Genomic DNA, 13,153 nt, shown 5'->3' on the forward strand with positions numbered 1-13,153 from the left:
GAGTTGGCAGCTAGCAAAGCTAAGAAAACACGCTCACGTTCACGGGCTTAAACTTAAACAGTCTGTACAGCGACCGTGTACAGGGAAACTTTTGGCCGTGTTTCGGTTCGGTAAGGGAGGAGGGTAGGAAGAAGTAAAACATTCTATATGTTTGGCCGGAACGGAAAAGTATGAAAAAAGGGAAAAAAGATACATCGAGCCACACCGAGATGAGGCAGATTCGAGTCAGAAGTAGATGAATGTTTCATTGCATGCACTTGTTTCTGGTGCTCGGGCACGGGGGATAGTGGACCCGAGCAAACAAAACAGCTCGGCAAAGTATGTTGCGCCGTTCGGGTTCATGTGCTCATGTTGTTCGCCATCCCCCGACCCCGCGCAGTAGTTCTTTAGCATAGGATGGCAAGGAGTGAGAAAAAACGAGGAAAGAGTTAGAGTAGAAAGCTGGCGGTGTACGAAATGAAGTTAGTAAATATGACCTGAGCTTTATGCGACGACAAGCTTTTTCTCTTTTGGATGTGTTTGGGTGTTTGGGGCACGGGAACGGAGTCACGGAAGTTGAGTGAACAGATGGTACGGAACAGAGACATTGGTGTTTTTTGGAGATGCTTTTTTGTGTTTGCTTACTTTTTACTTGCTCAAGTCGGTCAGTGGGTTTGGTTGAAGTTTGGCTCTAAATGTGTGTTTTATGAGTTGTTACAGCATAATCTGATTTGTTTCGGTGTTTGTTTAGCGATGAAAGTTTATATGAAGTGAGAAAAAGCGATGAGATTCAATGGGAGAATGTGAATGTAAAAAGGTAAACAGTTATTCAAGAACAATAATTTGCGTTTAATGTTAATGACTACATAGACAAAGACAAAGATCATACACTGTTCACATTTAAAAAATGAACAAAAGTTTTTCGATTTTTCATGGGTTTATCTTCATCCGCACTAATGAAACGTTAAGTTTGTAGTCGTCGGATAACGTCCGTTTTGGCATCTACAATATCTTGGCCATATTGAACAACAATCGGAGCATCGAAGACCACCTGATTTCTAATGGCTGACAGCCTTGAGCGACAAGAAGCTCGAAATGATGATGAAAATGAAGATTGAAGACAAAGTCACTACATCGCTGCGTTCGTTTGGCCGAGAGGTCGACGCAACCGGCCAAATAGTGAAAAAGTTCCAGTGAAACATAAAATTACTTGTCTTCTTCTTCTTCTTTTTCTTCTTCTTGGGCACAACAACCTTGCTCGGTAAATGCCTGCCCGTACCGCTTGTGGACTTGGCTTTTAGAGACTAACTTATTCCTCCTTAGCAGGATAATCAGTCTTACGTATGGCAGCACGGTCCATTCAGGGCTTCAACCCATGACGGGCATATTGTGGTGACATGTCATGTCAGCGGAAATCGCGTCCACTGGTTGCGTCCACTGGTCGCGTCATAGCGGCAGACACTGATGTCGCAACTCAAAGGAGATCTATGTAGGCGATAGAGTGGTTGAAAATCGAAGTGACACCTTAGTCCACGAACCGGTCCTACATCCCCCAGTTGCGTTCCATCAAGAATTTCTGGACCAACATGATACAAAAGCTCAATTCCAACGATTTTGTTGCGAAAATTAAGTAGATAATTAAAGGTAGAACATAAAAACCCGCCTACAAGCATGTCCGATAGTGCGAATGTTCCAGATAACTGACGGAAGGTAGCTCGCAAGGTCGTAGATTTATTGTTGCAAGTAAGCTTAAGAGTAGATAACTATCTTTCAAGAGATGTTTATGAACAGCAGATATCTGTCTTAGTTTTTTCAGCTGTACCAATTGGAATAAAATTTTATTTCTTGTAATGTAAACGTTATACCGGCTCTTCCAAGAACGATCGTGATTCGATTCCACTAGATCGTCCTCGTTGTAACACAAATTGACTTTCGAGACTATTTTCGTAATACACAGATAAATCGGTCCCTTATGATAATCCTTTAATAACAGTGCTTTGATGAAACCCCTCCCGTGTTGATCAGCAGGGTTTGAGACAATGCAGAACATCGTTTTTGAATTGGTTTTGTATACTTTTTTTACGAATATTCTAATTAACTACTACGCTGTTAGGTTTATGCCTTCTTGCGTATCCTATGTTACATACAGAGGATTTTGTCCAATTAAATCCATACAAATAGAGCAGAACGTATCTTCTCAAAAGTCTTCAAAATAAATAAACACACTTCCAAGCACACCGCGCCACACCGATTGCTCGATCGAGCAGAAAAACAAATCCATTTCCAACTTTATAGCAATCCATTTGAAGAAACTTCATACGGACACCGCGCGCGCGTGTGTGTGTTGTTTGCGCTGTGTGTGCAGCACATCACATTAGATCGGATTGGGGAGTTCCACCGTTCTCGTGGCGCACGCATTTGCTCTGATCTTCACACATCGACCACAGCGCGACCTCACCTTTCCTTCCGCTGCAAACTTTTCCGCTGACGCTTGGGGCCGCCCGGGGCCGGAGTTTGCAAATCAAAGCTCCACCGACCGACCGCCCCACGCTGATGCGCGTACCCAAACTTTTCCGCTGCGTATACGATATTTATCTTTGCGGGTGTTCGGGTTGCTGATTCTCCTTCACGGTGCGCTACGATCGCACACGGAACGACATCGTGGTTGCGGTGGTGATTTGGTGGTGGTATGCTTGTGTGTGTGTGTGTGTGTGTGTGTTTGATACCGGAGCGTAAACAACCACCAGCAGCAGCTCCATCCACCAAGTATACCCACGATACAAACAATTCCGAGATAAAACGCAATGAAGCGGGTGGCACAGTTCAGCTCTCGGAACTGTTGATATCATTATTAGCAAGTTTTCCGACCAATCATACTGTGAAAACTGTTCCCTTCCTCTCCCCTCATGGTTTGTGGTCGAAAGGAGACGTCTTTTATTACTCCCACTCGGTGGTGGTGCATACTTATTTGCGCGGCAAGCTGTGGCTCGCTCTTATTCGAGCAGCTTTGCAATGTCATCACAAGTGAATCTGAAAACGAAAAGTAGGAAAAAAGGCAGCACTTCCCACCAGCAAGCACCAGATAAAGGCACAAAACGCTAAAGCCAATTTCCGCCCATCCACCGGTCGCCGAGTCGCCGAGTGCTGGATACAGCGCAAAAGTTTTAACGAAGAAAAGCGCCACGGGGTGGTATGCTCGGTGGAAGCAGTGAGAGAGAGAGAATCGCATTTCAGTAAGTTTGCGGTTTTGTTTGCTTCCATTTGCCTTTACCCCGGGACAGCATCAAATCTAAACAAAACAAGCAGAACAACAAGAGTGGATGGGCGAGGCAAAACTATTGTTATTTTTCCGTATCTGCAAATCTTCACCGACCTTATCGGGATGCAATTCTTGCAAGCAAAACGATTGTTTGGTGCGGACTGTATGTGTATTGCAGCAGTGTTTGTTGCGGGTTTGTTGCTGCAGGATTCGTCACTTGTACAGCCGGGCTCACTCGCCACAGCCCTTCTTCCGGCTCCACTTTGCTACATCATCTTTTATTCCGCATCGGCGAGCCGGTTTGTGAAGCTCTCCTCGTGGAGTGGAGTAAGTTGCTGAAAAGTATAACCATTATCAGGACCGCCGAAAAGGGAGATGGGAAGAAGGAAGATGGAGCAGGCAGTATTACAGACAGGAAGAAAAAAACACTCCCCGATCAGGGGATTGGCTGTAGGCGGAACAACAACCGTTCTGATAACTTCATAAAATAAACAAACCAGAAACTGAATTTCCATTCAGTGTGTGTGTTTTGTGATGCCAGAGAGAGAAGGAGAGAGAGGGCGATTGTGACGAACGCGGTACATTGCTTATTGCAACCAGAAGCATCGTTTTATATTTTCATAGCTCTCACTTTTCCTTCCCTGGCCATGCTTTTCCAACGCTTGCATCAACGCAAAAGGACTTTTTCCCCCTTCGACTTCGTTCGTTCGTTCTTCAATATCGAACTGCAGCCCCGGATGTTGACTGTAGCAAGTAGCGATCGGGTGGATTATTTATTCTTCACCGACTTTGTTCCTTACTCGGTCGCCTTTCCCCTGCATGAGCGCGATGGGGCCGACGTACAATTGCCACAATGTGTATCTCCTGCCTTGACACAGGGGGGCATGGGACACAATGGGTGGAAAAAGTCGAGTAAAAATGTCTCACCATTTTGTGTTGCTCCTTCAAAAATGTTGCTCCTGCGCTAGTAGCTGCCACGCCATTCCCTTCAGTGCACCATTCTTATTATTCCAACCATGCGGCGAGCCCGGCGAGCTACCGTCCCGGGGGCACATTTTGCACATTGAAAATTCCGCTTCCGTTTGGTGGCACAGCAAAAGAAACAGCGAGGCAACACGGAACTTCCATATCGCTTTCGGAACACTTTTCTTGCAGACCATTCAATTTGAAGCAATTTGATGATTGCGACGGCCTGGAGTACAATCCGCTGCCTTGTGGAACGGTGTACTCTTTTTCTTAAGCCGCTGGTGCGTTTTTGTATTCCCGTCTGCTTGGAAAGCGCCTTACAAGACATAAATGAAAGGAAAAGGTCCAATATTTTACAGATCAATCGAAAGTGCGGTTAGATGGAATGGTAAGTCGAGCGCTGGAACAAAGAGCACCAGTGTCCGGTCGTGCTTGAATTCCTGCTTGAAAGGTGGCACTGATAATAGTAGCTCGGTTGGGGTATTTCTTTATTGCATACACTGTTCGAACAGATGCATCATCCGTTTTTTTTTTGTTTCGCATCGGAAAGGTAAGGAAGGGCCGGAGTATCTCCAGGGAGTCTACGTTGGGGACACTGGCGGGAGTTAGACTGGTACGGGGCAATCAGAATGATTTCTCCTGGGAGCAATATTTACGGTAGGATCGTATGCTTTGGTTCAGCTTTGGTGTAAGTAAAACGATTGAAGTGACCAAAGGTATAGTGTTTCTACAGAAAAAACCATGTTGAAATATGTTGAAATATGTGTTGAAGCTGTGAAAGGATGTGTTGAAATGCGTCACATCAAAGCATTTTAAATAAATGAATGCATGAGACTTCAAGAACTAATAGTTTTTGTGTTGCCAAATGAACCTTTATATCGGTTCTTTTTAAGTGATATTTAAGAGAAGACTTAGCACCTGCAGGCAGTTTAGTAATGCCACGATAGTTTTCCACTAAGCCCTTATCCCCCTTTTTATGCACAGGAAACATACGCAGATTGAGCGAGAGCGATAAAATACGAGCTAGAGGTACGGGCAAAACTTCGCTACATTTGGCAAGAACTGCGGTCGAAAAACCATTAGCTCCAGGGTTGTAGGATGGTTTGACCTGCTCGAGCGCATTTAGCACAGAATCTCTGGAGTTGTCACGCACATCAACATCGACAGCGTCGGAGTTGTGTTGAAAGGTTGAGTTACAAAGGTCAAAGTGTTCAATTAATTGCCAGAAGTCCAAAGAATCAACATTAGAATCAAACAGAAAACTAACTTTATTATGATTTTCTCTCGAACTGCTTGCTGCTTACTGCTAATTAAAAGAAATCTCCAGATTCAATCAACAACAGAATCTCTAAAAGCTCGATACAAACTAGGCACCATAAAACGGACACGAACCGCATAACGAAATTACACATTTCCGCAAACACCGCAACAATATCTCTCTCTCTCTCTCTCTCTCTCTCTCTCTCTCTCTCTCTCTCTCTCTCTCGCACTCTCTCTCTACCTCTCAAAAATATGCAATTTGCAAGCTCGTTAAGCAAGATCAGATAAGTTCATCTGAATAATCATTAAGCCAAAGGTACACAATCTCAACGTTGCGTTGCAAATGATCATTCTTTTGCTCTACTTCCCCAAGTGCCATTTCCTACATTCCTTCAGGTTCCTCGGTTCCTCTTACCCTGTCCGAAAACATTGAATGGTGATGTGAATTGTCACGTACCGTCCCTGCTAGCACTCCGCATAAAGCAAAAGTCTATAATCTTGTAAGTACAACAATATATCGAATAGTATTTATGGATGTGAATGCTACCGAATCGGGGCCACGGTTGATTCGGTTAGCTCTCGGTCCCCGTTGGCAGGAGGTTAGCGCGCGCGGTACAGCAAACACACCGATCGACGTGACACGAAATAAAAATACAAACACATGCATTCACGCACACCCACACATACAGAGCTTAGTAATATCGTCCCTCGCAATAAGATGGGTACGCCCCGAAGGATGAGAACCACCGTGTTGTGTACGATACTCCCGGGGCAAGTAATATCCTCATTTTTATTCAATCGTCTTATCTCGGGGTCTGGTAATGGTCCGTGCAGATCCCGTGGTTGGCACTGTGCTTCTTCGGGACCACACACACACACACGTACAAACAGTCCCCCAAGGTGGAAAGTCCTTTTTTGCTCGCTATATATTCCTCCCCACACACGGTTCGATTTTCACTTTAACAGCAGCGCCGCAAGTTGAATCATCCCGTTGCGGCTGCTAGAAAGGACTCGGGCCACGGAATGGAGCAAACGGAACAGAAGGTGAAACTAAATGATGAGCTTCAGAAGCAGTTTTGCAAACGAGCAAAGTCACCTTCTCGAACTCGTGTGCTAAACTCTGCTGTTGCTGCTGCTGCTGCTGTCCCGGTGATGTCCTCTCGATGTTCCTACTTTCTTATCCAGTAGAAAGTTGAAGCTAGTGCAAGAGGAGAGAGATTGAAGTATGAAGAGAGCAGTAGTGGTTATGTTTTTTTTCCCCGTGCCGTTACTAAGCTGGAAAACATGGATCAAACAGTAAGGCTGCCAGGATGAGGTGCTGAGAGCGCGCGCGCATGTGGACACTTCTGACGACTGAACGGGGAGCGAGCATGTGCGCCACACTGTCGCATATATTCAATTCTAGCACACAAAAACATGCCAACAAACACACCCGCACACACACACACACACATACACACCATCCTAACGGTGTGTGAAAGTGCTCGCCGAAGTGGGAGAATGTAAATAAAATAGCTCAAATTCTTGCACCACTTTAGCACGTCGCTTTTCACCGTTTTCACCGACACGTGTGCAAACGACGCGCGGGTTAGACGGGGTCGCTGCAAAAAGAAAACCACCCCGCCAGACTATGACTATTTCTCACCCACCTGAGGGCGTCAACGGGCAGTCTCCTACGGGTGTGTGTGTGTGTGTGTGTGTGTGTGTGTGTGTGTGTGTGTGTGTGTGTGTGTGTGTGTGTGTGTGTGTGTGTCTATATAGCTCCGTGTATAGGGGACTGATTTATTGCGAAATATATTTCATAAATGGTGGAATTTCACTCACCACTCGGAGGCAGGGCACAGTAGACGACGCTGCCTTAGCAACGGCCAGAGAGCTATCTCGGGCCTTGGGCTTTGACGGTTTCCTTGGCTACACCAGACACAACGGCTTACAAATTGATAGTGTTGTGGTTTCGGCATTTGAAAAATGCTTCACTTTACGTGGCGAAGCGCCGGTTTGTAAAACTCGAAGAAAAAAACGTAGCTGCGACTGCTGGAAGGTGGGCTCAAAATGAAAACGTGCGGACGAATGGATAAAACGCAATTATTAATGATGCTTCTATTGTTTCTGCACCGTCTTGCTGGGGGTGGGTGTTGGTAGCGCAAGAAGCTAATGGAATTGCAGCAGCACACAGGTGAGCGCCCGGCTACCGGTGATCATTTTTCACGCCCCGCTCCATTTGCTTGTGTGAAGTTACTTTTCTTTAACTTTGTTCGCGCATAAATTTGCCCACGTCTTGTGTTGGTGGTGGCGGTGTGATTGTGAGGCCACGATGCTGCGGTTACAAGTTATGTCCGCATTACATAAAAATGCCCATTTTTCTTAACTCGTTCAACGCTCGGGAAGTTCGTGCACTATGGGAAGGTGAATGGATAAATGTGTGTCGTTCTTATGTGAAAACTTTCATTTTTTATACATCTACCGAGATATTTTTGACTGCAAATAAGTTAGTTGCTTTAAGCTGAATATTAAACCAGTCGATACATGTATTAAAGTCTGTTAAAAATCATAAAATTGTTGCATCTAATTTAATGCAACTAACAACTTCTTCTAAAACTGATTTTAATATAAAATTTAACGTACCCATTACCTATAGTTCACTTCTCTCCCACCGTGCCAAAGATACGGAAAGCATCTTGCTAATAAATTTGTACCCTACCACCCACCCGAAAACTTCACCCTCGTCATCAAACAGTCACACCTTATGGTCGCGTGGGGGGTTTTCCACCATTTGCAAATTGAACCATTACCGTTTGGCGTTTGGGCGAGCAATGAAGAAAGTTTTTCGACGACAGTTATGCTCATCCCCCTTCCCTATCCACCAGCTGCTGCTGCTGCTGCTGCTGCTCACTCATTCAATCCACTTTTGGTTGATTTTTCATTCGTGACAACATTTTTTAACGTTTTATTCCACTTTCTCGTTCTTTCCTTTTTTTCTTTCGTGCCGTCCCACAGGCGTCATTCTGCTCGATCTCCAGGGGCCGGTGTTTTTGGCCGAACCACCGTACAAGGTAGAATTCTCCAACAACTCTGGCGGCCTCATCGACTGTACCGGACATGGCAGCCCGCCACCGGATGTAAGTAGCGAGTCACTTTACTTTACTGTTGATCTTTTAGAAGGGGTTGGGAACAATAATCCATTGCTGCGTCTGTTACTACTCATTGAAATATGTTTTCGTTCAATTCCCTTGCTAGTCTATTTTATTGGCCCTTTTCAAACATTATTTTGCTTCAATAACCCTCACTAGACGAAGAAAGCCGATCAATTTCTTATGGCTGTTGCTTCCCCCCCCCCCCCCTCCACACAGCTGCAGTGCGCAGTGGGTTGATTTATGCTTTTCTGTGCTACGATATTAAATCATTTTACAATTGATAGCCGAGTCGGGCGGGCGAAAGAGCGAGCAAATTGGATGTGGTAGGCAGGTTTTTACATGCCCGCTCGTTTCAGCAAGCTTTTCACGAAATCATTTCATCTTTGAATTGCTTCACTCTTCCAACAGGGTTGTGTAAAGCTCTGGGTGTGTGTGTGCCTATCGCTCCCGCCATAGATATATCAACCGTAATGGTGAAACATTAGATAACATCAAATGGATGGCAAGGATAGCAGTCGATCGCGTAAAATGAAATATCTTTTCCAGTCCAGTGGCTCTGGTCTGGAAAGAGCTTTACTCGGAACTATAAAAGTGGTCGATCTTTGCAAGCGCGAGCATAAAAAGGCAATTAATTAAGCCCTTGTGATTGATGCTAGCAAGACGACGGTTTGTCGAGTGCTTTGAAACAACATTATTCAGGAATGTTTGTCGGAATGATTTAAATCCTTTTATTCATAACATCAATTACAACGAGGAATGCGCTAGTGTTCCTATTATTTTGAATGTAATTTCATTTCATTCCTTATTTTCATGCAATCTTTTCCTTACACCATGTTTTATGAAATGCAGTAGCATGTTGTTTCAGTGATCATTATTAAGAGGCTCGATTTCCTATTTCAATTAGAGGAACTCTTCTGCATCATTTCTAAAACGTCTCTTCCCTGCCAAACGAAGAGTAGGTAGCAGGAAAGCAAAATAAGAACTAAACTTGTGAAGTATTTCAATTAAAATTCACAAAAAAAAATACGGCCAATCCGGAAAAGTATGCCGGACACGTAGCAGAGAGACGGAATAGTTCGCTAAGAACGGGTTATAAACGCAGGGAAGCAAAAACAGAATCCGCTCAACCAACGCAATCAGCCGAGGCACAAAAGTCATGGCGAAAGCTTAAGCCTGCAACTCTAATTTACTCCCTTCGGCCGCGTACACTGAGAGTCGAATGTCTACCCCAGCTCCTTCCTATAGGACAAAGGAAATCGAACCAGCGCCGTGCCATGATCGAGCTTCCTTGGTCTTGGGCACGTCAGTGCAAATGAAGTTTTCCCTCAGCTATGCCGCTTTCGTTCGCTTTGCCATTGCGAGTCGTGGAAGGAAAAAAAAGTGGACACAGCAACCAAGCCTGCACATCCTTTTAATCCTTCGATTGATTGACGACAATAATTTCCTATTAATTTTCTTCTCATCGCTATCGTCGGGTACGTGCCCAACCGCCCACCGTGCAGCGTTCGGGTTTTGTTCTCGAGTAAGAGCAAGCAGGCGGACGAAAAAAGAAAACACCCACCGCTTCGCTTCCTTCGTACCTTTATTCGTCCCGAGATTTATTCCCCCCACCACCTCTTGGCCACGGTACAACACCACCACAAGAGTGTTGTTGGTGTTGACGGGAGGAAATCGATTCTGAAGAGCGCTTCGCTGGCGTAAAGGAAAAATCTCCGTTTTGCGTGCTTTCCTCCCCCATTCAACCTGTTCCTGAGGAAGTGATGTAAGCGTTTGAAGGAGTATGCGTTGGTCCTCGGTCCTGTAAACCGCAGGAAGGTATGGCAGGCAGGCTTGGCAAGGCAGGAACATCCCCGTTCGTTAGCTCATTGAAAGTCGTTTCGAATTTCAATCGAACGGAACGGAACGGCACTGTGTGAGTGAAAGAGGGAGCGAGCGGCACCGGAAAGGCAAAGTGAGCTAAAGCTTAGGCAGGGAGGCAGGAAAGAAAACTTCAATTTTCCACCGTTGCGGTATGGTATGTTGCGTAATTGCTGAGCTGGAAATTCCAACCAGTTTTTCTGTACAAGTTGTTCACGTTTTCATAACGTCGTTTCCAATTTTACAGGCCCGTGAGAGGCTCTTGTTTGGCCTCTCCCGAAGGATACAATCGGAAGTAGGGAATGAAAGGAGGATTATTTCATTATATTCGCACAATGCACCACAAACTGGCCAGACGATCGTTTTCCCCATTTTGGAACTGGAATGTGACCACGCCGTCCCTCGGTGTTTTCCTCATTTTTAACAAACTCGCAATGCAACATGTGCCGTACCGATTAAGCAGAGGGCAACGATTAAGCAGGGGAAAGAAAGCTCAGATTTTGGTCACGCAGCCATCATAACCCATCCTTATGGTGCGGAGAATCGGATTACCCGCGCACGACATCGGCACCGGGATAGCATCATAATCATAAACGATCATGTTCTCCCATCGCTTGCGTTTCTTTTTCCGTGGCGCACCCGCTCCAACCCCCAAAAGCATCATAATGGCTTTCGGATCGCTTTTTCTGTGGCGTGGAAGATGAAAGCAAAAACTATCCCAAAAGAAAAAAGGGACGAATTTCTTTGGAGAAAGGGAGAGACCGTTTCTCTGCAGTTCAGCTTACACAGCGACCAGGAAAAGCGGCCCGGTATGTGTGTGTGTGTGTGTGTGTGTGTGTGTGTGTGTGTGTGTGTTTGTGACCGTTTTCCAAACACGATTGGCAATTCCGATTAATCTTATTTGAAACGTGCCGGATTAGAAATCATTAGCGAAGTGTGGGGGCCGTCATTAATGTTACGGAAGGATCACAACACAATCATTGCGCCGCTGGCGTCGCGCGTTTGGGTGTATAATCTGCACAGCAGGGAGATTATAGGGGCATATGGCATTTCGGGAGTGTGGAGAAATTGTCGTTCGATTTCAGCACGCTCGTTTACGCTTACAACGCTTACAAAGCCATGTCTTGTGTTAGGTGCGTGGCATACAGGTGAATTTGGTTCAACTAATGAATAGCTTCGGCGTGAGCGATAATGGGATTTTCGCAACAGCTGTTTGTACATTCTTATTATTCTTCCATGTTAATCTCGATAACTGATAATAACCACATTTCTCCCTGTCTACTCCAGGTCCTTCCACAAGTCTTTCAAAGAGTATTATTCCATTTCTTCTATTTTAGCTCATGAACAGTGGCGCTTACATGCAACAGTCTTAATATGTATTACTGGCCTCTTTTAATCCCTATCAAGATCCCAGTATTAGTCACTGCTTTTGAGATCTGTAATTTCACCTTTCTATTACCAATATCACTATCCTTTTTGGTAGTCTCAATATCAATCCTTGATTTTTTTCCTATGATTATGATATTATAATGGTATATTTAACTTTAGAGATAGTTCAGAATGTTATGAGGATTTTCCCAGAATAAGATAACTTAACAAGCTGGGTTATATATCTCATGGAAATTCATGTATCTTCTGAAACCTGATATTAAGAAATCTGTTCATTTGGATGTAGTTTTAGCTTTGTTTTAATATGTTCATCATGCACACTCAATCCAACATTACACAACGTTATTGAGCCAATGCGATTTAAAAAAAGGCCCACCGGGACAGTCGAAACCAAACAGTAAATGTTAATATTTGTTTGATTGATTTTAAACATTCACGAGTTCCATTAGAGCTGCTGCTGCACGCTTGAAGCACTCTCACGTGTCTAGACGCGCGTCATTCGACGAAGTTCGCAAAAGCAGCATGGCAACCATTATGCTTCGATTTGGCGACATGCTCTCTTCAAACAGCTATCATATGCAGCCATCGTTTGTCTAGACCAGCGCAAACCCAATCCCTACCCTTCCCCACATCCATCGCATCGCCTTCCCTGTAGGGTCATTCACTTCCTAAATCCGGTAGCCGCTTTTAGCCGCTTCTACTTTTTGCCATCAGCTTCGTGCTGATCACATTTTTCACTTTTTAAGGGACTAGTGCTGAACAATGTTTCGTGGGTTTTTTATCTTTTTCTTCTCCTTTTTTCCATTTTTTCCCAGGTCGAGTGGTCGGTAGCGACCACCAATCACGAGCTGGTCTACACGCTGCCAAACGGAAGTCTGATTTTTTATCCATTTTCTGCGGACAAATTTCGTCACGAAGTTCACTCCACAGTGTATAGGTAAGTTCATGTGTATATATATATATATGTGTGTGTGTGTGTCTGTGTATTCGTTCGTTAGCTTTTCTTAGTTGACAGTTCAGTCCCTGCTCATCACTGCTGCGGATGATAGCTTCACAGCTGGAGATGTGTGTGTGTGTTTTACCCCCCATTTTCTACCGCTGCACTATTTCGCACGTAGCAGTTTTTCTTGTACGCTTCTTCATCTCTTTTAATTTTTTCACCCTCACAAACAGAGGTTTTAAATGCTGCCCTACCAAGACCGTTACAATCATGTCCTTTCGTTTTGCTTTTCTGCTTGTCCTTCCCGAGCTGGCACGGTCGTTGATTTCTGGGCGCGCTTGTTTGTTCGTTTCTTACGCCCGCAATATG

General features: G+C 44.8%; 1 protein-coding gene across 12 annotated transcripts in view; it reads left to right on the forward strand.

The window, feature by feature from the left end:
- The window catches only part of LOC1270011 (cell adhesion molecule Dscam2), a 108,154-nt gene that overhangs the window by 39,946 nt on the left and 55,055 nt on the right, over positions 1 to 13,153 (forward strand). For all 12 annotated transcript variants that reach the window (XM_061644129.1, XM_061644137.1, XM_061644128.1 and 9 more), the window contains exons 3-4: positions 8,462 to 8,583; positions 12,660 to 12,781. In XM_061644129.1, the coding sequence (XP_061500113.1) occupies positions 8,462 to 8,583; positions 12,660 to 12,781 (244 nt within the window). The remainder of the gene's footprint in view (positions 1 to 8,461; positions 8,584 to 12,659; positions 12,782 to 13,153) is intronic.

Source organism: Anopheles gambiae, chromosome 2 (assembly GCF_943734735.2).
Source record: "Anopheles gambiae chromosome 2, idAnoGambNW_F1_1, whole genome shotgun sequence".
In the NCBI taxonomy this organism is placed as follows: Eukaryota; Metazoa; Arthropoda; class Insecta; order Diptera; family Culicidae; genus Anopheles; species Anopheles gambiae.